General features: G+C 52.5%; 13 protein-coding genes across 13 annotated transcripts; 8 read left to right on the forward strand and 5 right to left on the reverse strand.

Annotated features, from left to right (window-relative positions):
• Window positions 1-100: 100 nt before the first annotated feature.
• CKM354_000929800 (uncharacterized protein) lies at window positions 101-2,480 on the reverse strand (the record flags this gene model as incomplete). Its single annotated transcript, XM_044804712.1, has 2 exons — window positions 101-426; window positions 554-2,480. The coding sequence occupies 2 exons, from the start codon at window positions 2,478-2,480 to the stop codon at window positions 101-103; spliced, it is 2,253 nt and encodes a 750-aa protein (XP_044660647.1).
• Window positions 2,481-2,851: 371 nt separating this feature from the next.
• On the reverse strand, window positions 2,852-4,288 carry CKM354_000929900 (sphingosine hydroxylase; the record flags this gene model as incomplete). The annotated part of the gene is made up of 1 exon (XM_044804713.1): window positions 2,852-4,288. The coding sequence occupies one exon, from the start codon at window positions 4,286-4,288 to the stop codon at window positions 2,852-2,854; it is 1,437 nt and encodes a 478-aa protein (XP_044660648.1).
• A 526-nt stretch (window positions 4,289-4,814) lies between these two features.
• Window positions 4,815-5,651, forward strand: CKM354_000930000 (uncharacterized protein; the record flags this gene model as incomplete). The annotated part of the gene is made up of 2 exons (XM_044804714.1): window positions 4,815-5,404; window positions 5,471-5,651. The coding sequence occupies 2 exons, from the start codon at window positions 4,815-4,817 to the stop codon at window positions 5,649-5,651; spliced, it is 771 nt and encodes a 256-aa protein (XP_044660649.1).
• Window positions 5,652-6,010: 359 nt separating this feature from the next.
• Window positions 6,011-6,581, forward strand: CKM354_000930100 (tubulin-binding prefolding complex subunit GIM3; the record flags this gene model as incomplete). Its single annotated transcript, XM_044804715.1, has 4 exons — window positions 6,011-6,028; window positions 6,081-6,212; window positions 6,265-6,332; window positions 6,389-6,581. 4 exons carry the CDS (start codon window positions 6,011-6,013, stop codon window positions 6,579-6,581), a joined length of 411 nt encoding a protein of 136 aa, XP_044660650.1.
• Window positions 6,582-7,149: 568 nt separating this feature from the next.
• Window positions 7,150-9,210, forward strand: CKM354_000930200 (uncharacterized protein; the record flags this gene model as incomplete). The annotated part of the gene is made up of 4 exons (XM_044804716.1): window positions 7,150-7,689; window positions 7,762-7,945; window positions 8,054-8,449; window positions 8,507-9,210. 4 exons carry the CDS (start codon window positions 7,150-7,152, stop codon window positions 9,208-9,210), a joined length of 1,824 nt encoding a protein of 607 aa, XP_044660651.1.
• Window positions 9,211-10,837: 1,627 nt separating this feature from the next.
• CKM354_000930300 (uncharacterized protein) lies at window positions 10,838-13,017 on the forward strand (the record flags this gene model as incomplete). Its single annotated transcript, XM_044804717.1, has 2 exons — window positions 10,838-10,863; window positions 10,938-13,017. The coding sequence occupies 2 exons, from the start codon at window positions 10,838-10,840 to the stop codon at window positions 13,015-13,017; spliced, it is 2,106 nt and encodes a 701-aa protein (XP_044660652.1).
• A 452-nt stretch (window positions 13,018-13,469) lies between these two features.
• CKM354_000930400 (uncharacterized protein) lies at window positions 13,470-14,843 on the forward strand (the record flags this gene model as incomplete). The annotated part of the gene is made up of 1 exon (XM_044804718.1): window positions 13,470-14,843. One exon carries the CDS (start codon window positions 13,470-13,472, stop codon window positions 14,841-14,843), a length of 1,374 nt encoding a protein of 457 aa, XP_044660653.1.
• Window positions 14,844-15,005: 162 nt separating this feature from the next.
• Window positions 15,006-15,956, reverse strand: CKM354_000930500 (uncharacterized protein; the record flags this gene model as incomplete). The annotated part of the gene is made up of 1 exon (XM_044804719.1): window positions 15,006-15,956. The coding sequence occupies one exon, from the start codon at window positions 15,954-15,956 to the stop codon at window positions 15,006-15,008; it is 951 nt and encodes a 316-aa protein (XP_044660654.1).
• Window positions 15,957-17,011: 1,055 nt separating this feature from the next.
• On the forward strand, window positions 17,012-18,741 carry CKM354_000930600 (uncharacterized protein; the record flags this gene model as incomplete). Its single annotated transcript, XM_044804720.1, has 3 exons — window positions 17,012-18,181; window positions 18,272-18,426; window positions 18,492-18,741. The coding sequence occupies 3 exons, from the start codon at window positions 17,012-17,014 to the stop codon at window positions 18,739-18,741; spliced, it is 1,575 nt and encodes a 524-aa protein (XP_044660655.1).
• A 1,050-nt stretch (window positions 18,742-19,791) lies between these two features.
• CKM354_000930700 (uncharacterized protein) lies at window positions 19,792-20,259 on the reverse strand (the record flags this gene model as incomplete). Its single annotated transcript, XM_044804721.1, has 1 exon — window positions 19,792-20,259. One exon carries the CDS (start codon window positions 20,257-20,259, stop codon window positions 19,792-19,794), a length of 468 nt encoding a protein of 155 aa, XP_044660656.1.
• A 551-nt stretch (window positions 20,260-20,810) lies between these two features.
• CKM354_000930800 (uncharacterized protein) lies at window positions 20,811-21,917 on the forward strand (the record flags this gene model as incomplete). The annotated part of the gene is made up of 2 exons (XM_044804722.1): window positions 20,811-20,922; window positions 20,974-21,917. 2 exons carry the CDS (start codon window positions 20,811-20,813, stop codon window positions 21,915-21,917), a joined length of 1,056 nt encoding a protein of 351 aa, XP_044660657.1.
• A 303-nt stretch (window positions 21,918-22,220) lies between these two features.
• CKM354_000930900 (uncharacterized protein) lies at window positions 22,221-23,479 on the forward strand (the record flags this gene model as incomplete). Its single annotated transcript, XM_044804723.1, has 5 exons — window positions 22,221-22,388; window positions 22,442-22,565; window positions 22,614-22,950; window positions 22,996-23,280; window positions 23,329-23,479. The coding sequence occupies 5 exons, from the start codon at window positions 22,221-22,223 to the stop codon at window positions 23,477-23,479; spliced, it is 1,065 nt and encodes a 354-aa protein (XP_044660658.1).
• A 314-nt stretch (window positions 23,480-23,793) lies between these two features.
• On the reverse strand, window positions 23,794-24,282 carry CKM354_000931000 (uncharacterized protein; the record flags this gene model as incomplete). Its single annotated transcript, XM_044804724.1, has 1 exon — window positions 23,794-24,282. One exon carries the CDS (start codon window positions 24,280-24,282, stop codon window positions 23,794-23,796), a length of 489 nt encoding a protein of 162 aa, XP_044660659.1.
• Between the last annotated feature and the right edge of the window lie 159 nt (window positions 24,283-24,441).

Here is a 24,441-nt window from a genome sequence, read left to right on the forward strand (position 1 = left end):
CGTAGCTCCGTATCTCGTAATAATCATCATGCTCGTCCTGTCAAAGTCGGGCGGAAATAGGTATTCGCGCTCTAGGTAGTGGCTTTCTCCGTTCATTTGATCACATCTCGTCGTCACCTTGCGGGTTCTCCCAATCGAGGTTCCATTCCGGCCTACCATACCGCCACTCGTGGAATTTAATGTTTCCTGGCATCTCCGTGCCATCGCTCAGTCGTAGGCGCGGAAAGTGGTCGTCTGCCCAGATGTAGTGGTAGCCCTCTCGAGGAGATGCTCCGTAATCGGATCTCTGTGGCAACTGGTGACGGGCTGCAAAGCTTTGTGTGGCCGTTGGTGCATGCCGGAGATGGGGTGCGTTGGGGTCGTACGTATTGGAAGACACGTTGTACGGCGCAAGACCTAGGAAATAACGGCCCCAGTCCGCTGCTACTATAAGACTCTGGTCAGCTTGAGCTAGGAAATATCTCCGCGCTAATGTGTATGCAACGAGGCCGCACATAATAGCGCTGAAGCTGCAATCAAAGGGAGACGGGAGAGAACGAGATACTGGACTTACCATCTGTCCACGTTGAAGAAGACTCACCGTTATCATCCTGCCCAGTGCTGGCCTGCGCTCCATTCGCAGTCTCGCTGGGATCTGCCTCGTTCATCTCTTCGGCGGCAGTCAGATGATCAGGAACTTCAACCGCTTTTTGCAGTTTCTCGACCATGGACTCGTTGACTAGCACGAGAGCACCGCTGTGCCATCCTGCCGCGGTGACATTGAGCACGAAGTAGGCTCCCAGGCCATCGTCATCCTCGTCTCTGATGCCAAATTTGGTCTCCCAATCACGCGCTTCCTGCTCAATCCACTCGCTGACTTCTCCTTGGGCGGCGACATGTGGAGAGCCAATGGCCATTCGGACACGTTCTGCGGCTTCCTGCTGATCGACGCCTCCGCTGGTCAAGAACTGCGCCCACTTACGCTTCTCCTCTTCGAACCAAATCCTACGGCCTTCGGTATAAGCGTGCGGCACGAGTCTGCCATCGCCTCCTAGAGCTTGGTTGCGAATACCACGGAGTCGACTTTCTGGCACTCCGTATCCACCTATGCCGAGAGCACCGCACAACTGGGGCTCCGAACCATAGGAAGTGATGTAGCCAGGAGCGTGCAGTGCATGGAAATGGTAATCACCAAATGCTAGAGAGATGACTTGCTGATTTTGAAGCGCGGGAATGCGCTTGAATTCGTGCCGTACGCCGGGCGCGCTTTGAAGTAAGGGCATGACATTGTCCTGCGTAGAGGTGAGGACAGCTCCGGATTTGGTGAAAACGGCGAAATTGCGAAACGACCCTTGAACATCGCTGACCACATCGTCTGCTCCATCTTTCAGTTTGGGCAAAGGTAGCTCGATTGGGTTGGACACAGTTTGCGATTGCGGGCTCCATCGGATCAGAGCAGCGTATGCTTTCCCGGCTGTAGTGTTGAACACAATGGTATCCTCGAGGACGATGAAGTTCAGGACATCTCCAATGCTATTCTCTTCGTCTTCAACATGTGTGGACGCCGTGTTTGGTACAGCGCATGTTTCGAGAACGAGAACAGCATCTGCGACAGCATCTTGATCGGGCTCGAGCTCCAAGGGCTCCCACAAGACGATGCCCGTGCCGGTGACCAAGGCAGCGCTTTTGTTCCAGCCTGCCACGACTTTTCTTACAGCACCTTTCTCTGTCTTTTTTACGTACTCCTTCGTTTCATGGTGTACGAATTTGACGTGTAAGCCAGGGTGAGCAGCGTTCTGCCAACTCCAAATTTTGCCTGAATCGCTCAGTGCCAGAACATGAGCTCTCCCGGAAGAAAAACCCTTGACAGCAGTGGTAGGCTCATATCGGTCATCTTGCGGCTGCGGATAACCTGGGGGAAAACCCAATGGTGTAGGTGTGTCGCGTGCCATCTGTTGATGAGGCGGTCTCTGGCTGAAAGCGAGTCCATCCAGCACTCCAACAGTATAAAGTGCACCCTTTGCAGTCAACAACGTCGTCGACCACCCGCCACACTGCATGTCCGCAATAACTCCCAGATTCTCCAGGCCTTGCATCTCGCCCGGATAACCAGCCTTACGGGCCTGCCTCCTACCATGTCGTATCAACGCATGTCCAGCTGTCCCACGAAACCCAGTTGGCGGCTGCGCAACGGCATGGCCAAGACATCCTTTCTCGTTGTTCCCCCAAGTGTAAGCCTTGCTCTGGGTACGCAATCGCTTGTACAGTTTGTGCCAGCGCTGGCCATCGTTCTCGACAACGGGTTGGTTTGGTACACGGAAGTCGCATCGGACCAGGGCGGACCAGTAGGTGCTGTCATGAGTGAAGTCGGGTGTGTGAAGTGCGGTGCATGTCGAGGTCAGACTGAGGAAGCTTGGTGCATCGAGGTAAGGGAAGATGAGCACGAGCAGGTCAACGGGCAGGTCGAGGAGCGTTGTCCTAGGCGCTGTCTTGTCGGACATGGTTCATGCTTGTCCGAGTGGGTATGTGTGTTTGCTGAGAGTGATGGAGATGCAGTCGAGTGCCGGAGCAGTGCAAGCAAGAGGCAGCCTTGCAAGTTAACAGCTGAAAGCTGAAGCTGAAGGCCACGAGGGAAGTGGCGCATTCAATGTTGTTTGCGTTCAACAACATGCCCGATGACGCACGCGCATTCACTTCCAACTTTTGTCATATGCAACTTACACAGCTGTCTACTAGCTCATGGCGCTGCGCGCGAAGCAGTAGGGTCTATTGCATGGCTGACGATAGGCAAAAGTCACAAGAGATTGAACACAGCTCATGAAAAAGATAATTTCATTGCCTCATTAACACTCAGTTGTACAGTATTAAATTATTACCTGCCGCTTCGGCTTTCAACTCCGAGCACGCCTGTGCCTTTGCCTTGTAGTGATTCAGATACTCGGTCTGCGAAACCTTTCAGACTCGATCCGGTGGATCGTTTGCGCGGGCTTTGTCGCAACTTCTGCTGCGCTTTAACTTCTTCAACGCTCTCTTCTGCCAGTACACTGATTCCTCCGCCAGCCGGATCGTCCAAAACCTGCTGTCGAGATCCGATAGCTTGATACGTGGCCTTACCCGCAGGAATCCGCGGCTCTGCAGCTACTTGGGCCGCGCGGGCTGTCGATGATGCTGTTGATGCATCATTGGCGTAAGGAGCCGCCGACTCACTCTTGCTCGCAGCCTTGTCAGCGTCGACTTTCTTTTGAGCAGCAATCTTCGCACGTTCGTATCGCGCGCTCACATCTCCACCGGTCCACTTTGTGCCGAGCAAGGTGTCCCAGAAGGTGAAGAAGGGCTGGGAGAAGTTCGTCTTGATACCCCAGCTCTGGTGGTGGACATCATGATAGCCAGCGTTGTTGCTGGTGATGTGCTGCAAGGGGTCCCATGGGAACGAATATCCGCAGTGGTCGTCCACGGTCTTGATGGTCGACATAGTAAAGAACCACATGCTTTGCCTGACAGTCATGCCCGAGAGGAGGTATGCAATACCGGTGCCCACCGTATCCAACAAGAACCCCTCAAATGGGTGGTTATATAGCGCACCGTAGGCGTATGGCACGTAGAGACGATGATGCCTGCTGTGGAAAGTGACGTATAGCCATTTGTTCAAGTGCATCGCTCGGTGGAGGAAGTATTGCCAGGTATCCACGACCATGATAGCGAATAGGAACTGCAGTGCTGGAATCCCATAGTGGTAGATGCCCTTGGCCGCAACGAGCTCCCATTCTGCGAAGGATGGCGTGGCAATTGGTTCGCCCATGACCTCAACAGTCTTCACAAGGCCAGGGTATACGCCTCCAGCGAGCACACCTGCCAGCGCACTATGTGAAGCTCCAATGTTGCTCGCGATTGATTGAGCGTCCAATCCAATTGTGGCCAGCACGGAGGGGATGGCGCGTTGTGCCAAACGCAGATGTTGCGCCCACCATGCAATATCGTACTCTTCCTTTCCAAAGGTGGGCTCCGGATCGAATATCGTCAAACATAGCCCCACTACCGTCTGTATGACTTGCTGTATGATGACGTCCCTGAACACATCCCATCTGCTGACATGATTCCGTTTCAACACCTCAGCTGGAGTGTGTAGCCGATATTGTGGGAAGAGGTCGAGCTCATCGATGCAGTGGAAGAACAATGAGACGCCCCAGTATGCCACTATGGGCAGTACGAGAGTGAGGTAGGCATCGGGCAGCCCTGAGATGAGTGGTTGCTGCGGCTTCAATTCGTAGGCGGGTAGCGGCGGGAGGTCGTAGAATGTCGCGTTCGCCATGCTGGCGGAAACAAAAGTCGCTGCGGCGATATGGCGCCGGTGGGCGCTTCAGTATCGTTCGACGCGCAGTTCAGCCGCAATGATGTGCGTCTGTGCTACGCGATGCGATCAGGAGGCGTCTCTGCTCGCAAGTCGATTGCGCAATGTCGCGAGATGCGGAGCAGGCAATGGGCGCGTATTACTGTTGGTGAGGACTGTCGGATTCGTAGAAAGCGGGATCAAAAGGAGTGTATGGGGGTCAGGACAAGATCGTATGGATGCTGAAGCAAGAAAGATGAGCGCGAGACAGGTCAGACCAGAATGAACAAGGACGCCACTGCCTCGTGCTCCCGAATAAAGGCTCCTTCCGGCTGCACTAGCAGGGATTCGCCACGGAAACCGTGCCGATCGCTTCTTGCCTGTAATCGTCATAACGCATCTCGAAACACGATCTCAAACTGCACAACAGGACGAACAGGATTGACCACAGGTGCGAAACATCGATCGGTCATCTATCACAACAAGCTTCGACTTGAGAACAATCACCATGGCTACAGCGTGTGCGACCTGTGCATCGCGCTTCGACAGCCCCCTGGATCCGGTGTCGGAGAAGCCACTCTTGCCAGGACGAGAGCTAGACTGCTGCGGCAGGGCGATATGTTCACGATGTCTGAACCAAAACAAACGCTACGAAACGTACTGTCCCTACTGCCAGATCACAACGGAGCCTTCACTGTTGCCGCAAGGGCTCAAAGACCCTCCTGCGTATTCAGATGATCGATTGCCACCTCGGCGAACAGCCCCGGATGATGAGCCTCCAGCATATTCAGAGCATCAACCTGTGCAGCTTCCATCGGAGAAACAGAACCATGAATTTGCTGAAGATGTACTGCATTTCTTGACGCCGAATGATACGATGTCCTCGTTGTCACTTGCGTATGGCGTGCCGATTGATGCCTTGCGGAAGACGAACAACGTGTTCGCAGATCATCTCATACAAGGCCGGAAAACAGTCTTGATCCCCGGCGAATACTACAAAGGTGGAGTGTCATTATCACCGCAGCCTGTCGAGAGCGAGGAAGAGGAATTGAAGAAGAACAAGATCCGAAGGTGGCAAGTTGCGTGCAAAGTTGCAGAGTGAGTTTACTGCCGTCAAACTTATACTACACGGCTGATGCTAACCAGTATATCCTCTTCTCTTAGGTACGATGTCGCGCAGTTATATCTGAGGAACGCCGAATGGGATCTGCAAGCAGCAATTGATGCCTATCGGGACGATGAGCAGTGGGAGAAAGATCATCCACTAGAAGCCAAGCAGCAGAAGAAGGGCAAGTCTGCTAGCAATGTTGGTATGAGGAGATTTCTTGGGTCGAATGCTAGATGAGATAGCTCTGTACAACACCCGCTCACGAGCATGTTTTCTGTGGCAAATTACCGCTGACGGCTTGAATGTCGCGATTATCGGATAGTCATCGTAGGGCGGACCACCAGGTGTGGGAAGTCCGCACGGAGGCTCCGCTTGAGCTGGGTAGCTCATCAATATCCTGGCGCTTCCGATAGGAGCAGTATCGTGCCATTCTACTGTCGTGCACGCGGATTCCTCGGACTGCAATGCTGACAGCCCTGCCAAGATCTCCGCTTAGTAAAGCACAGCTAGGGCTGATCGGCTGTTCCCGAAAGCAACAAGAACCCGTATACGAATCCACACTTCAGTTCAGACCACAATCTTACAGGGCTGTCAAAATGTTGTCAAGACGCATGGTATGTCTCAAGAACGCGAGCTATGTGATGTGGCGATGGCTGATTCTGTAAGCTCTCCCGTGAAGAGGAGGCCGAAATTGGCGAAGAGAAGGAAGTGAGAAAGGAAGATCAAGACAAGATCAACCGATTCAGCAGACTTCACTCTCGCGAAAAGGGCCTCGAAGAAGAGTTGAAGGTGAAGCAGGTGCGTGCAAAAAGCGTTTCAACTCGTGAACAGCTAATTGACAATTTGACAGAAGGACAAAGAAGATTTGGAAGAAATATCTGGTGAGCTTGAGCTTGCAGATGAAGATGAGAAAGTTCCGTGCGTGCAGCATCAGAGGTCATTCTAAACCAGCCAAAATTGCTGATGTCAAACAGGTACAAAATAGGTGATTCGTTCTTCAACCTTCCAGTCTCCGAAGTGCAGGAATTGCTATCAACGGCCGTGGAGCGCATTGACGGCGAAGTGGGCGCGGTCGAGGAGAAAATCAGCGAGTACCGCGAAGAGATGCAAACGTTGAAGACCGAACTTTATGGCCGTTTTGGCAAGAGTATTAACCTCGAAGTTTGAAGACACCGTTGGAAAGTCGCTCAAGCGTGGGAACCGCCAAACATGTTCTTCGCCGGTGTTCGCACCCATACTCATCAACCTGGACGAGGTCGAGATCGTGGCTATGCTCGAGCGCTCAATGTCGCACAATACGCTCGACTTCACCTGTCTTTTCGAGGTCACCAATCTTTCTCGGTGGCACGTTGTCTCCCAAGCGGCGAGCATCCCACGTTGATGCGGGCACACGGCAGGATAGCCGAGGGACCCAAGACTCTGATCTAGTGCCGGGTAGCCGTCTACCTCACATAGCATCACACACGCACGAGAGGTGCAGCAAGACCTCGACAGCAGCAGCAAGGTGCGGCTCGCTGACCATTCAGCGCAGCGAAAGTAGCATGCAGCGCCGAAGAGCTTGTTGACCAAACACGAATCCCTAGTTTCAACATCTTCTTCTCCTTCTCATGCTGATCGTTTGATGTTTTGGAGTCCTTTATCGCACTGCATATCGAATGCACCTCATGCTCCGCCGACTCTGTGACGTACTCTCGCCACTTGGAGCAGTGCATCCTCGCATGATAGAACAGTCAAGATGAGTGCCGAGAAGGCCCATCATGGCGAGCATGCGAAACCAGAGACTCGCCACGGGATGGAAAACCGCACAGGAATCATAACAGGAGACAACACAGACGCCGGCGCCCAGAATTTTCCAGCAAAAGCAACATCAACCAACAACCGGGAATCCGAATCGCATACAGAATCATCTAAAGAAGAGCTCCTATCTCGTAAAACCTCTCACAACAGTCTTCCAACATCACGGCCGACCTCCGCAGAACAACGAAGAGGAAATGGACAGCACCACGCCAATTACAACCTCTATGATGACCCTTACAGTGGCAAACAAATCATCGCTTTCTCCAAAGACGACCCCGACAGTCCCTACAATTGGTCCCGCGGCAAGAAAACTCACGTTCTACTAACCTGCATGGCCCTCGTCCTCAACTCCACAATTGGAAGCGCTTTACCTTCCGGCGCATCACAACAAATTGGCGAATATTTCAATATTACAAGTCAGTCGTTGCTCGTTCTACCTGTTTCGATATATTTGATTGGATATGTTTTGGGGCCTTTGGTAAGCATATGTACTATCAATCCTCTGTAAGGTTGGGAGTGACCTTGAACGACTGACATATTGTGAATACAGTGCTTCGCCCCATTATCTGAATCCTACGGAAGAAGATGGATCGTGATCGCGACGTTTGTGGTTTTTACCATGTTTCACTTGGGTTGTGCATTGGCTCCGAGTTTTGAAAGTCTGATCGTGATGCGATTGCTCGTTGGCATTGGAGCTTCGACGCCTGTGAGTGTTATTGGAGGGATCTATGCAGGTGAGTATAGGTTAGTATAGGTTGCATCGCTGCTTTGTTCCAAATACAGCAGGACGGTCTGACCTTTCAAGATCCCGGAGATTAGCGACTGACAAGTTCTGATACTAGACATCTACAGCACGCCCAAAGCACGCGGCCGAGCAGTAACGAGTTTCATGGCAGCGACGACTTGGGGTCCACTTGCAGGACCCATCATATCCGGGTTTGTAGCTCCTGTCTCATGGCGATGGGCATTTTGGAGCGGATTCATCATCGCTGGAGCAACGTGGCCGGCTGTCATCTTTCTTCCGGAGACATATGGACCTGTTCTGTTGAAGCGAAAAGCGGAGATAGCGAGGAGAGAGACTGGTAATGAGAAGATCGTTGCACCCATTGAATTGGAAGATCAGAGCTGGGCAGAGTTTGTAACGGTTGTTCTGACAAGGCCAGTAAGGATGTTTCTGTTTGAGTGGATCGTGCTGTTCTCGTGTCTGTACCTCTCGGTGGCCTATGCGATCTTCTACAGTAAGTCGATGCCCTTCTCTAGATCCACAGAATTTGCAAGCTAATCGCAACACCCAGTGTTCTTCCAAGCCTACCCAATTATCTTTGGCGGAATTTACGGTTTCAACGCCGGAGAGACAGGTCTCACCTTCATCCCTATCGGAATAGGTGCAATGCTGGCCGGTTTCGTCTACATCTGGTGGGAGCATTACCTGGAACGAGCAAGAGCAAAGTCCCCTCCACCAGCATGGAGTCAACAAGAGGAGTATGTTCGATTACCGATTGCATTGCTCGGCGCGCCGTTATTTGCGATCAGCCTTTTTTGGTTAGGATGGACTGCTCGACCGGGGATACACTGGATTGTCCCAACGTTGTCTGCGCTTCCTTTCGGCGTGGGGTTTCTCCTCATATTTATGGCAATTGTGAACTACGTCGTGGACGCCTATCAGCCAGGTCGCCAGGCAGGATTCGCAGCAAGCGCTATGGGCGCTTTGTCGTGCTCTCGTGCGATCTTTGGAGTCGTGTTGCCGTTTGCAGCACGGCCCATGTACGAGACTTTGGGCGTTGCGTGGGCCTGCAGTTTGCTGGGATTTCTCAGTATGGTCATGGGGGCTGTGCCGTTCGTGTTCTTGAAATATGGCGCGAAGATACGTGAGAACAGTAAATTGTGTCAGGAGTTGAAGAGCAAAACTGCGGAGTACGAAGACAAGGAACGGCGATTGGAAGAACGGCAGTCGCAGTTGAGTTCGCACGTGCATGGAGGTCCTGAGAAGCAGGTTTGATGGGTTGGCGGACCACGTGGGAGTTGCAAGTGTGGCGCTTAGTGGGACAATCGGGAGTGCATATCATGGAAATGGCGTTGAGCATATCGCATAGCATGACGACAGCCATAGAACAGACAGCCTGTTGTGTCAGCAGTACAGTGACAGCGAACAGATGTATACCACATAGGTAAAAGCATGGCAATACGGCCAGCTGTGGACGAAATCGAGTAGTCGGCATTAGGGTCGTGTGGCACCAGGAGAGGCGGCAGACAGGAGACGACATTCTTAGTACAACTCTTGGTCGATTGCTGCCACTTCTGCGTTCCAGGAGCGGCATGTCTGACAATTCCCCGGAACAGCGGCAGATACTGAGTCGGGCGGATGCGGTGCCCGAGAAGAGCGAAGGCAGACGCCGTTTGATATGTCGCCACTGTGATGTGGATGTAGAAAAGTAGACCCATCATCTCGCAACAAGCAGGACCTTGCGGTGGTGTGCCTTGCAGAGCGAGATGCAGCACGCAAGCACCAGTCGATAGGCCGATGTGAAGCTCGGGTCGGGCCTCAGCTTATGCAACTTGGTCCCGGCTTATCGGATCACGACTTGCAAGGAGCTTAAAAGTGATCGACGACGAGACACGTACTGGTACGACAGCAGCGATGAACGGGCGAGGGCGATGAAGATGTGCAGCGGTATATCGACGAAGAGGTTGCCCAGGTGGATTTCGCAATGTGCGCGGGAGGATTCATTGGTGTGAAGGGCAGAGGGAGCAAAGCAGGGCAATGGCGGAGCAGACACCGCACTTGCGAGCCCTACAGATGCAAATGCAGGATGCGGCGGGTGATTGGACGGCGGGGCTGACTCGTGTCGCGATAGCGTCGATCCAGCTCGGACTCCAGCGACAGACTTTCAGCAGCGCACCGCCGTGGGAGCAAGCTGAGCCAGACGGCACTCAGCTCTCGCTTGCGCTGCTGGCTGGCTGTGGCGGCGTGGTGCTGCGAGCCGAGCACAAAGTCTCCGAGGGGTGAGAGAGGACGAGTGGATGCAGGAGAGGTGCCAGAGACGGGCGAGGTGGCACAGCCGTCATTGGGCCAGGCATTCCCGTGCGTTGGTGGACTTGCATGCACCTCGATGGCAGATGCCATCTCCACGCCAACGTGCGAGGAATGCCCTGAGGGTGAACAGTGGGCTGCAACATTTCCCACACCTGGCTCTCGGCAACCGCAACCGTGCATGGTGCCAATGATGCTCCACCTGCACACCACCGTTGGCGAGCCGTTCCCTGCAATAAGGTGACTTTCCCAAGACGGTAGCCTGGACTGTGCTCCCATTCACTGTCTCGTCAGTCTCGTCTCTGCCATCGTCGTCGTTGCTGTGGCCGCTGGGAGAGCCGTGGTGCAGAGTCTGAGCAGAAAGGGCCGTGTGCTATACCACCCACGCCATATACCCACTTCGTCGACGACTAGCCAACGCTGTCTCGAACCCACTCGTCGGCCCGCCGAGCTCACCGGTCACCCACCCTTCGACGAAGTCTGTGAAGGAGAGCAGGATGTCCTACTGAGGACTGGGAAGAAGAGGCAAGAACCCACCCAGAGGCAGCAGGGCATACTTCCACGCCGAAACAAAGCAAGAGGCAGCAGTGGGACGATGGAGTTCGAACAGGCATACACGGGGTACGTATGGTTGCCATGCAGAACCACCACACAAACATCCCCACTGGGAATTGGTATATTGATGCTGCACACAGTGCCGTCGACTGGAACTTCCCCAGTCCGGGAGCCACGCCCACCAGCGCTGCATACACGCCCAATGTCTTCCACACGCCCAAGACGGCCTCGTTCCCCTCGCATTTCCACGATGCCTTTGCAACGCCGCAGATGGCCAGCTACACACCCTGCCAAGCCGACTTCCCAGACATGCACGCAGCACAGCGCCCGCACACTGCTGCACCGAACGTGCAAGACACCCGCAGCCATGACGCCCACATGCACATGAACGCCCATCAACACGACCAAGCCATGCCTCCACCGGGTGCTGCCATGTATCAGAACTTCATCATGAGCCCCATGTACGACAATACCTCACGGCCGCAAACCGCCGCACCTGTGAACCAGTCTTTGACGTATGATGCCGTCCAAATGCAAACACCGCCGCCAACTCGAGGGTCTTCAGTGAAGAAGCCTCAAATGCAGGAGGTCGCCTTTGGTACGCCGTCGACCATAGCATCAAGGAGATTTGCCAGTCCGAACGTCGCTTTCCTGCAAAGACCAATGCAGAATCCGCAGCTGCACATGTCGCCAAACATGTACCAGTTTGGGAACTTTGGTCCTGCTACCGCTCCAGCTATGCCACAAGCCCAGCTGCTATGGGATCAACATGGTACTCCTGTCGCCATGCAACAGCAACAACCCATGTTGGACGATCCTTTCGCACCAAACTCATCATCCTCAATGCAATGGTCCCAGACCCAGCCGCAGCAGAATCTTGCATCACCCACGGCTTTCAACACTCCTGCCATGAACAGTTTCTCGCTCCAACCTGCTACTCAGCGACCTGCGTCAGCTGTTCAGCTCAATTACACTTCAGATCCTGTTGCAACGACCACGAGTGTTGACCCGTCATTAGTATACAGCTCGTCCATTCGGCCACCTCAGGACTTCTCACAGGAGGCACCGAAAACTCAGCAGAGACTGCAGCCAAGTGCTCTAGAGTCGAATCCGAAACCAAAAGGAGGACGGAAAGCGGAATCGAAGAAGCCGGAGCACAAGCGTACCGATACTACAACGACAGTTGGTTCCAGCTTGACTGGTAGCTCATCTTCCCTCACAACGTCGCGGCCTGTACTTTCAAGAAGCAATACAACGGGCACTACCAGGCCGCAGTCTGTGCAGTCTTTCTCGAGTGCTGAAACGCTGAGTCGACGAAACAGTGTCCTACAAGAGCCACGAACAGCGTCACCGCTGAAGCGTGTTGGAAGAACCAATCTGGGTTCCATATCGGAAAACAGAAAGGCGAGACCACCGAGCGTCATCTTGACTGTTGACGAGTTCGGCCGTGCGCGAGCTGTGAGGACTGATGTGCCCCGTGAGAACAGCCCAACAAAGGCTATGCGGGAGAGGTATCCGGGGCTCTACGATAGCGACTCGAGTGAAGATGAGGAGTCAGAGGGCGAAAAGGATATACCGAGCCGAAGTACTTCGTTCACTTTCACAAAAGGAGAGGACCGAAACCCGAAGATAGCGAAACTCGATCCGCCTATCGAAGGCCTCGATGGTCTCAGCATACCTCGGACATCATCAGCTGCTTCGATGAAGGTCGCGCCGTCTCGAGCATCTATCGCTGCTGCAGCGCAGCTCCGACGTGGAAACAGCCTACGCAAACGCAATCCCAGCCGGACCAGCTCCCGACGAGCGAACAACTCCGTTGCAATCTCAATTGACACAGCACCCATGGATGTCTCATCAGACCGAAGACAATCGTTTATCGGTTCAGAAGACTTCGACCGGGGCCTCACGTTGACATCTCGCACCTCTTTTGAGCTCGACGCACACAACAGAAGATGGTCCATGATGTCCTCATCAGAGCATCAGCCTAGCATATCACCTACACATCCTGCACACTTCTCGCAACCCCAGTCTTCTCCGGCAAAGCGAGTCCGTTGTCTTTGCGGAGACAATCGAGAAAAAGGACTGATGGTCCAGTGCACAAGCTGTACTCAATACCAACATGCAAATTGCGTCGGTGGCTCGCAAGGTGCCGCTTCTCGCACGTGCTTTCTCTGTACCAAGCCTACTTCACGGCTTCAGGTGAGCAACCGCAGAAGATGAGCTGCGTTTCTGATGCATCCGCATTTGTCACTTTATTCAATACACATCTAGCGTTCGAGCACGTAATGGGCCATGCCTTCAGACTATACGCCCGATATTTTGGAAGGGTACTTGGAATTTGGAAGCAAGCCACAGGTTGGCATTGTTTCGGCGTTGAAAGAAAGAATTACATTGTACGACCACACTGCGAGACCAGTTCCAGACTGGTGAGACAAAGCGGCTTTTTGTTCGCATAATGCATTGTACTCAGATACACATCGAAACTATATTCAGCAAGTTCGATTTCGGTTGATGCTCAATTCACTTGCGATACTACTGTCTCAGCACTTCACGCGCTTCGCAAGTCTCACTTTGCAGGAACGAACAAGATAAAACTACTTCAACAGCTCTACATCTGTTACGAATATTGACTAAATCACCAGAAAAAGCCTCTGCCCTACAACACCAACACCATGCACAACGATCGAAGCTCCTCCCACCGCCGTGGCCCTCACGGCCGCCACCACGACCAGAATTTTCCACCCCAACGCTACTGCGACCTCTCTCACCACGATATGCTCCTCCTCGCACCCCTCTTCCGCCCCATGCCTCTTCCCCTCGATTCTTCCTACGCAGCTCATGCTTCTGCCCTCCAAGCTCGAATCCTCGGACTCCCAGCTCATCTCCTCCGATCTAAACCCGAAACTCCATCTTCTTCTTTCGCAAGCAGATTCTCCTCCTCTTCCTCTAACGACCATAGCACTTTCTGTGAACTGCATAAAAATTTATCTCCCAGACCGATTGAGAGTTTGGTCAGATGTTTGAAATGTGCAGTTCACTTGGATGAATTGAAGAAATATGATTTTGAGAATCTGCAAATGCAGATTTTGGGGGATATGGTTGTTACTTGGGGGAGTAATGGTAGGATTGAAGGGTTTGGTGGGGGAATGTCGCTGGATGTCAAGTATGGGCCTGTTTCGGCCGAGTTTGTTGAAGATGATGATGATGAGCAGGAGGTGGGTGGGTTGAGGAGGATGTTGAGTTTGAAGGGGAGGAAGAATGGGAAGAAGGAGAGGAAGGTTTGTTGCGCGGCTTGTAGGCTTTCGAATGTTGCGGGGGATTTGTATGGGTTGCAGATTCTTGGTGCGTTTGTTGCGGGTGATGTGGGGAGGAGGAATTGGAAGGCTTCGAAGAGGTTGAGGTGGATGGAGATATGGTATGCGAGTTGGAAGGGGGAGAATGCAGAGATGAGAGAGGTTGTGAAGCCGATGTGGGAGATGGCTGTTGAGTTTGCAAGGTATCGATATGATGCTTCGGGGCGCGATAGTGACTCTCATCGAGGCGAGGATGGGAGGGACTGGATTGAGGAATTCCAGGGGGAGGTTGTTCAGAACAAGAGAAGAGGTCGTCAGGAGGGCAGGGCGGAGATGGGCTTTCAGCACCAAGTTCCTTCGCCGGATCATTTTGTCGATCGTCCTCTTCCGGACCCTTTCGTTGACGGACCTCTCGAGAACGAACGCGAGAATGGCGCTGAGACTTGGCGTATTCCTTCGCCGCCGATTTCTCCTCTGCACCCTCCTGCGCACCCAAGACGACGAGCGCCAGATGCGATGAGCACTGCTTCTTCCTTCTACTCACAACACTCGGCGATGAACGACTGGGACGACTTCAGGCAATCTCAAGAGCCCTTGAGACCCATGGCGACCCCGGGCAGGCCTCACGAGCATTACCCAACGCCGTCCTCGGTCTACTCTGGTGGACCCCAGTCTTCCGGCCATGTGATGAGCAGGGGTAGAAGAGACCCGGCAAGTACGATCAGCCAGATCATTGACTTGTACGATCGCTAATATGTGCAGCAGTATTGGTACTATGAGCTGATGCAGCCGCTCGTCGCACCAGAATGGGTTTGATGTCACCGAAAAGTCGTTGTCGGATTTCCCGTCCATCGCGAAAGTAGAAATCTGGCCAGTCCGTTCCGGGAAAGGTAACGATATTGCCATCCAACAACCTCATTCGACAGCCTCAAGCAAAGTCTTCCTCAAAATCTCTCCAAACTCCTCCCAATCGATCTCTTTCTCTCCAGTCTCCGCGGCATTCTCGTAAGCTTTCGCCATATCCTCTTTCCTTACTCTCACAACCCATCCTGTACTAGTCACCATTGTAGTAGCAGTCCCGTCTTTACTCTTCCCGGTGATACCCGCCGCATTCAAAATCTTCTCCAAAGAGACTTCATCAAAATCTCCTCCAACCTGTCTCCCCACATCGAACAAATTACACATCTTCCTTTCGTCCAAAGCTTCTTTTACGAACTCAATAGCTCGCTCTCTCAGCGCAATCTGCTCCTCTCGTTCTCGGCGTTCCTGCTCCCTTCGCTTCTCCCTTTCTTTCGCTTTCTTCTCTTCTAGCTTCGCTTCTGTGGCTTTCCGTCTCACGACTTCTGCAGCTTGAGCGGCTTCTCGTTCAGCGGCGCCTTCTGCGTCTTTGGCGCGTTGGGCATCGCCTTGGGAACGTTGGAATTCGTGGTAGGCTCGTCTTTGGTCCTTTTTAGCAAGAGATTTGGCTTTTTTGGCGCCGATGTTGCGTTGGGCTGCAGGCATGCGCGCTGCGGGATTTGCTGGGCCGGGTTCGTTTCGGTCTTCTTCTGCTGCCACCCCCGCATCTGGTTGGATGGGAGGAGGAACGTGGCCATTCTCCCGCTCCGCCTGGTGAGTTTCGTGGACTCCATCGTTGCCATTGGGCTCATTCGCGTCATTTTGTTGATGATTGGGTGCTTGATCAATCTGCTCATCATGAACATGGTCATCGGGCCTGCGGTTTCGTCTTTGAAGGTTTTCTTGGATTTGTGGAGCGAAGTATAGGAGGACTGCTAGGACACCAAGGTGGATCACATCTTGATAGACTGGAGTGCCAGGTGTGGCGAATGGCAGTAGCCTATTGAGGAGTCGGAGGACGGAGGACATGGCTTATAGCCTGTGCGAACCGCACAGGCTTGCATGCGAAATCGGTGACCCCGTCGAGTCGTTCTGTGGCAAAGTCAATGTCGGACAAGCGAGATCATTAGGCGAGATAGTCCCAGATGCGTCAGTAATTCGGTTCCATGGGGCATTGGGCACGACACGAAACTTGCTTTGATGTTAGTATGTTCTCTTTGTGGCAAAGTGTTAGAGCAGAGAGTGAGGTCTGGCAAAAAGCCTCAGGCAGAAACTGCGTCCGGCCCGTTTTGCTTGGCGCCTCCTCTTCTTTGAAAGTCCAACTTCGAGATGGTGTGCAACTTGACAAAACTCACGTAAAAGGGACGGAATGGCGTGCACGAAGCCAGGGCAGCATGTCAGCTGTGCTCAGATGAGACCTGTGCGAACAACATGCCGAGGCACTCGACGCTTCTCGTATCTACCAACCCGCCCGGTGTGAGACTCAGTGGCGGACTCTCCGGGCGTTCTACATTTCTCCGTTCCAGCGTCACTGCAGGCCTTTGGGCCTGAGTGACAGCGTCTCTCACAGACGGAGCTCCGGCTTCAGAGTCGGCACAAGTCTTTGCCCTTGGCGCTGTCTAATCTCATCAAACCACTGTTTGTCAGCTGCAGTGCAAACAGAGCCGGAGACGATACCGAACACGCACAAGAGACTAGAGCAGGTCAAGTCCCGAAATACCAAGTCGAACATGCAGCAAAAGATCACAAGCTCTGCTTCACAAGACATTAGGCAGCTAGGCGACCTACTCGTTGCCACCGTTGCGCGTGGCTCTACAAGGAAATTCGCGGCAGTATGCACCAATCACGCACGTTGCCGCGTCCCGCCCGCCGAATGGTCTCTACAACCCATGCACACCGGACCTATACGCTGTCGTCACCGCTTCAGTCTGGCTCGTAGTCGCTCCGACACGAAAACACCGAAGGTGAAATATGAAGAAACCGAGGGCTTGGAGCCTAATAGATGGTAGGTTCCTTCTCCAACAACAACAACTTCATTTTCCTTCTACCCTCCAGGAAGAGGTTTTACTGTCTTTACTGCGGGAATGTCGTCTGCCAAGTGCGATGAGATTCTGGGTCGAAATGCTGGACATACGATTGTGAAGGGACCACTTTCGCCATTTCGCCGGTCGGCAACCTTGTTGTTTTCTAAATCTCCTACCACACCTCCTCCAGCCTACGACCAAGTCGTGAAGAGAGGAGATACATTCGCAGCGTCGCAGGCTCGACCGCTGCAATCCAAGTACTCACACAAATTCAAACCAAGTCTCGATGCTCCTCCTGAAAGTTGGGAACCGCGATCCCTCAAAAGCCACAAGAGCGAAAACTTCCTCAACTCCTACGCTTCTTCGCCTCGTTATCGAAGGGACAGCGCGGACTTGAACTCACACATCTCGGACAATGCTGCCCAACGCCTACCATACGTTCCCGAGAAAGACGTTCCGCCTCCGCTGATAATTGAGAAAAAGAGCTTGTCGCTGCAAAAGTCGGAAAAACCAAACCCATACGTCGTGGAGCTCGAGGCACCAATGTGCAGCCCCAAGACACAAAGTTTCGTGCCAATCAGGATACCAACCAAGATTCACCCTGCATTCAGGACTTCCGAAGATGATGCAAGCACATCAAGCGCACCAAGCACACCAGAGAACGATCATCCACTTTTCAGGATTCCAGATTACCAGAAGCCACAAGTTGCAAAGCCACAGATTGCAGAGCTAGAGGCTCCGATCGACTTTGCACGAGACAAACGTATTCACATTCCATCACGTTACTCCGTCGACTCGTCACCATCCCTGTACTCACCTCCTCTGAGTGCCCCACACGACATACGAAACTATCCATTCCGCCTCTCCATCGACTCTGCGCCCTCTGTCTATTCCGTACCATCCACATACTCTCCGACAACACCTCAATGGATCCCGGATGATGAGAAAATTGTTATCAGCGAGCCGGAGCTCCAGGACAGACAAGTTCAGACGAGGGAAGTTACAGTACCCGAGCAGATCCCTTCACCAACACAACGCATGGGATTGCTTCAGCCACCACGAAAGCGAAAGGTCTATGAGGTGCGCTTCGTGGGAGAATTCGCGACCAATCAAATGGAAATTCTGAAGAACGGAAGAGTCGTCAAATTCGTGCAGATCAAGTGCAGCTTCTTCGGCACGCCATTGGTCTTGGTTCATGCTGGCAATACGCACAATGCACCGATTGTCGCGGTAAGTCTATGCGCTACAGACCGAGCAAGGCTTGGCTTGGATAACCACCCGATATTTGGTACAACTGCTGACATGTGTTTCTTGTAACAGGCTTGCAAGTTCAAGCAAATTCGCTCTGGATTTTATGTTCGCGCCGGACCCATGGACTCTACGCCTTACCAAAAGTGGCCACAGGTGAAATGGAACAGCTGGAATGAGAAGGATTACCTGTTTGACTTTCAGCATCGTCGACTGTGCTGGCGCAGGTATGTGACCACGGCTCACTCGTCAAGCTCATCTCTTGTAGGACTATCCCACTGACTTGGAACAGTGCTGCCGACGGCATCCTCGACTGCACAAATGCTGGGGACCACCATCTCATCGATCTTGATACTGGAGTAGTGCTGGCCGCCTATCATAAAGATCGAACATGGTTCGCTTTCAAGCCCTTTGCGAAGATTGAATTCTATGCCGGAGTGGAAGAAGAGTTAGAAGTGTTGAGCTTGGCTATCGTCATGGGTATTGAGGAGAGGAGGAAGCGTGCGATTGAGGCGAACGCTGCTGGTAATCGCGGAAGCTGAGCTGATGAGGTGTAATAGGCTACGGATCAGGATATCTGTGGACCTGTGTGTGTACGTTAAAAGTCGAAGCTCTCTATACCAGATTGTTATTGTCATGTGAGTTGTCGTGGTCGGCTTGATGTCTCAATATACTTCACCTGCTGGACTGTGCTTCTGGATTCCATCTACGTGCTGCGTGGTGGCCTACTGCTGGGGCTCTACAAGGTTCAAGCATCGTACTGCGACAAACTCCTTCTCTAATCTAGGGAAGCTATCAGACAAGATGGCTCATGCATGACGCCTTCCTGCTCCGGGGTTCTCCAGCATCAGAACAATCTACCCAGGGCGAAACCACGTCCGCCTACTCTCTCCAGTCCGCAAACCGAAGACAGCTTTTTCTTACTGCAATCACTTCCCTTCTGGCTCTTCTAAGACCTTAGCATCTGCCCTGTTCGATCGCGCGGAAACGAAAGTGCCACAGAAGGATCGTCGGTTCGAGAGGACAGGACCTTTGGATCGCTTTTCGATCACATCCCCGTGATTATCTACTGGAACCTAGAAGTCGACGGCAATGATTAGCTGTCAGGCTCTCAGAGCAGCAGTCTCGATGCAAGTCGAATGAAAAGACGATTGATCAGCGAGTCTAGTAGCACATTGTCCGCATGAAAGCTTCAGAACGGCGAGTGAATTGCGATAGGCTTCATCATAGAATCAGAAGAATGGTTATGAAAGCGCAAGCTCAACGCACCTTGATCGTGCCGAGAAACGGCAGTGAGGAGTCTCGTGGTGCAGGTGAGAGGAGAGGAGAAGAGTTATAGTTTTGCGGTGACCAAAAGAGGAAGTTGGTGGAACTTGGCACCGACGTGGGGTCGGACGATTCAGTCAATCGCTTGATGCGTCGCAGCAGGCGATTGCATGGAATTGGGAATGATGTACTGTTAGGAGTTATGAGTAGTCTATGGTGAAGGTCCTTAGTTCCTACAGTCTACCGCTCAATCAAGCACAACATGAGACAGCCTCTCCGATTGTCTCAAAATGAGCGACCAAGTGACATCAGCCTCTTCAACGTCTTCATTTTGATGCACTCGCCATCTTCACGAGAACATCTTTGTCGCAAAACTCCACCACTTTAGTGACCTTGGACCCGTCGTCGTTGAAACATAGATACCAGGCTTGCTCGGCAGAATACCACTCTGTACCATCGACGGGATGAATTTCGGCGATAGATGTAAAGGCGGCCAGTCTGGCTTCTGTGTCGATGACCAAGTTGGAAAGGACGTTGTTCTTGAACTTCAGCACCTTGATGTCATTGGCTACGGCTCCTTGATAAGTCTTGTTGTCGAAGAAGAAATCAGCTGGTAGCTGAAAGGTTTGGTTTACAGATGCAGGGAGCATATGTCGAGTGCAATCTTCTGTGACGTCGAGGTTGATGATTGAGGCATCGTTTTTTGTTGAAGTTTCTTCGAATCTAAAGAGGAACGATCGAGCTGTTTGTTCGATGCGTTGCCTCAGGTCTGTGGTGGACAGCGTGGAAGTCATGCTGAACGTCGACTTTGGAAGTTGTTTTGGTCGAACAATTGGTACAGTGAAGTAGCTTATGATACTCAACCTTTGGTCTCTATGTCTGACAGGATTTCTGGGACTGATATATTGTATGCCATCACCACACATCGCCGCCTTGAGGCACAGATCGTTGCCATAACGTGATGTTGTAAGAGCAGTTGGTCCATCGTTCGTTCCATACCACGGACTTTGGAGTTATTGCTGAAGGGTCCAGGCCTTATGCATGAGCGCTAACATGTGCTGATGGCTGATGCCTCGTCCGTGTCCCATTGGCGTGAATAGCGTGCTGACGTTTTATCCGGTTCCGGACTAGTCTTCTCAGTGTGGCTTGGATCCCTGGTCCAAGTGCATTTGCTCCCTAACGTTACTAGATACCTCCCGCCCTGACGACCTTTCAAACTCGACTTTTTCCGGGACTAGTTACTGTACCTGCAGCATGACACATTTACCAAATCCTCATCATCAAGCAGCCACGCGCCCACGCGCACATCTGCACGCTTCTCGTGTAGGCAGGCCAAGAGATCGCGATGGCGTCTTCGAATTCTGGCCGCGATGAGAAAGCAGTCGGGACGCAAGAATCTCAAGCCCAGACTAGAAAGCGAAGGCAGCTGCAGAACAGGCTAAGCCAGAGGGCCCATCGTAAGTTCCCCGTCCAACTCCATGTGCTCAATCGACTCACAAGTGATCCAGGGCAGCGGAAGAAGACCCAGGCTGCAAAGACCGATCTCCCAATGCGACCTTTTCAGGTCGATCGGTGGCGTCTCGATGAAGTCGCTTATTTGGCCTCTCAAGAAGCCCCGGCAGCACCGCAAGACACGGATGTCACACATGCGGATAATCCCGCGCGACTGGAAAGCGACAGTGCGACTTCGCAGCCTCGCGAGCCTGATCAGCAGTCTGCACACTCACTTACCTGTCCCGCTGACGGCCCACCAGTGACCCCGCCGGCCGTTGTGTTCCCCCTCTCCACCGATCACCTGATCCATCTCGTTCAGTACAATGTCTTCCGCGCTTTCGTCTCGAATAAGCGCACTCTTAACACTTTCCTCACCGGCTGGAAAGATCCCCCGCCTTCCCCAGTCACCTGCCCCCTGAGTGGTCCCTACGTGGACGATACCATGGTCTATCCTTTGAACCCCAACACCCCACCGGCCCTCGTTCCGACTAAACTGCAACAACTCCAACCTCATCATCTCTGGCTTAATCTACTTCCTTTTCCGCAAATGCGAGATAACTTAATCACGCACGAAGGACTTTTCGATCATTGGGACATGTTGGGAGACCTGATTGGTGAGCTTCTGGTTATACCACGGCTTCTCGAGCGGAAAGCTAGATCGCGATCCTCCCATGTAACTAATCCTACGACCGGCGGAAGTGTGCCCTCCGCCTCAGTGGGAGATTCGGACGAGGTAACTTCAGGACGTACTGGGCTCGTTGTTTGGGGAGAACCGCATGAGAGTATGGATTGGGAAGCGACACCGGCCTTCCTCACAAAGTGGGCATGGGCTGTGAAAGGCTGTGGTGAACTGCTTGCAAGCAGCAACCGCTGGAGGGTCGAAAGAGGCGAGGAACCGATACGCTTTGTGGATGTTTCTGACGAATATATTGTAGAGGACAACTGGAATCTAGGCTGAGGCAATTTCAGTGCTACCGATTTGTAACGATAGACTTTCAATGCCTTCAACCGTGACTGGTGCTTGCTTGAGAGTAACTCATACACCGAAAAACACTAGAGGCGTCCGCTCGTGGTAGGCAGACCGCCATAAAAATGCACGGGAAACGGAATCTCTTTTCGACCGGTATTCCATATTGCTTAGTATATCACGCACGAGCTAAGCCAGAAGCAGACAAAACGTCACCAAGCTGTTGCAACGAGAAGTGAGTGCAATGTCCGAGATTGCTAGGCTCGCGAGTGTTCGGCCATCTGGAGAGAATATATGAGCGATCCTGCCGCACACTGTGTCGGATTGAACCAGCAACATCCTCAAAATCGACGAGCAACTACAGAGAACTCAGTGAAGATGGCCCAGATCAAGTTACCGACAGCCAGATTGGGCAAGAATGGACCACAAGTCACCCGCTTGGGCTATGGCGCAATGGGCCTGGTATGCGAAGCTTAGACTATGGGAAGGTTGACCAGGACTAACAACGTTCGCAGAGTGCCATGTACGGAGCTCTCAAGCCAGATGCGGAACGTTTCAGAGTTCTTGATACAGTGTATCAAGAGGGAGACCTGTTCTGGGACACAGCAGATATCTATGGAGACAGTGAAGAATTGATAGGTCAGTCTACAGCGTTCCTAGATAGGACGAATACTGACAAATCCACAGGCAAATGGTTCAAGCAGAATCCTGGGAAGCGTGAGGAAGTCTTTCTCGCTACGAAATTCGCCCTATCGGTCGATGCGGCCGGAAATTTCAATACTCGCTCCGATCCAGAGTATGTCCGTGAAGCATGCGAGAAGTCGTTGAAGCGCCTCAACGTGGATTACATTGATCTTTACTATTGCCATCGCCTCGATCAAAAGACTCCGATCGAGAAAACTGTAGAAGCGTTGAAGCAACTCAAGCAAGAGGGAAAGATTAAGTGTATCGGGCTCTCTGAATGCAGTTCCGACTCCCTTCGACGGGCTTGCAAGGTCGAGCATATCGATGCAATTCAAATTGAGTACGTGTGTCAAATAGAACTCAATGCAGGACTAACGGTATGCAGATATTCACCATTCAGTCTCGATATTGAGTCTGAACAAATCGGCTTGCTGAAGACTGCTCGCGAGCTCGGCGTCGCAATTGTCGCGTACTCACCTCTTGGCCGTGGCATGCTAACAGGGCAAATTCGCAACCCAGATGATCTGGCTATGGATGACATGCGCAAGTATGCTCCGCGGTCCTCTCCTGAGAACTTCCCTCACAATCTCAAGCTCGTTGATCGGCTTTCCGAGATTGCGAAGACGAAAGGCTGCACAGCAAGCCAGCTTACTCTGGCATGGATTCTGGCGTAAGGAGACGACTTTTTCCCTATCCCAGGCACGACTTCCGTTCAAAGAATTGGAGAGAACGTGAGAGCTCTGGAAGTCGATCTGAACGAGGAAGAGGAGAGGGAAATCAGGAAAGCATGTCAGGAGGCTGAGCCAGCTGGAGGAAGATATCCTGAGGAATATGCAAGCACTCTGTATGCCGATATTCCACCACTTTAGGGTATCCATGATTGATTTAAAGAGCCGCGGGCTATTCATTGTAATGGATACAGGGGAGAGATAGAAGATAGATGAAAGAGATCAATTGAAGGTGCATGTTGGACGAAACCGCTATTTCTGGCAAAGAATTTATTGCTTCGATTATGCCGATGTGATTGAATTTCAAGGGTGTGTGCTGCAGATGAACATGGTCAGTGCCCGTATAGTACAAGTCGATGCCGATTTGAGTGCTGGAAATGTGCGTAGCCATGTCAATTTGACGATTTTATCGTCGGCAGATCGTCGACTCGTGACATTGTGGATGCGGCACCGTCCTAGTCCAGCTTCTTCCTCTCCAAGTTACGTCCGAACCACTCAGGCTTCCAGCCAAGTGTAAATATCCTCCATGCAATAAATGGCGCGAATTGCCAAGCCGTGGACAACAATGCACTTTTTGACATTCCTCCTTCCATCGTGTACGCTTGCCATACCAATAGTGGAACGTACAAGACCTCGAATGCAAGTATTGCGCGATAGAGTGGCTGGCGAGATTCGATTGCGAGCTTGGTATTGGGAAAGTGAAGGCCCACTACAGCTCCGACGAATGCGATAGTGGCGCCATACTGCTGAGCGGCTTGTATTGCTGCTGTTGTGACTTGAGAAGCAGCTGCACCCATCGTTTGGGCCAGGAAATGCCGGGGAAAGCAGATGTAGTAGGCGCCCATGCCGACCGTGAGAGCAGATTCGACTGCAAGTGCAATACGGATGACACTGCCAGCAGCAGCTGGGTCGACGCCTTGATGTGAAGTTGTGGTGGAAGGCATGCTTCTGCTGATTATGGATCGGTCTGGAATGGAGTTTCAGCTAGAATTTCTTGCAGTGTCAGAAGAGGAGTTGTGACGGAAGTCAGAGTTTAGTTTTGCCATCTTGCCTTTATGTATTGAATCGTGTTAGATTCCGTTGTCACGGGCGTGAATAAAGGT

The sequence above is a fragment of the Cercospora kikuchii genome (genome assembly GCF_019650295.1).
Source record: "Cercospora kikuchii DNA, contig_00006, whole genome shotgun sequence".
Classification (NCBI taxonomy): domain Eukaryota; kingdom Fungi; phylum Ascomycota; class Dothideomycetes; order Mycosphaerellales; family Mycosphaerellaceae; genus Cercospora; species Cercospora kikuchii.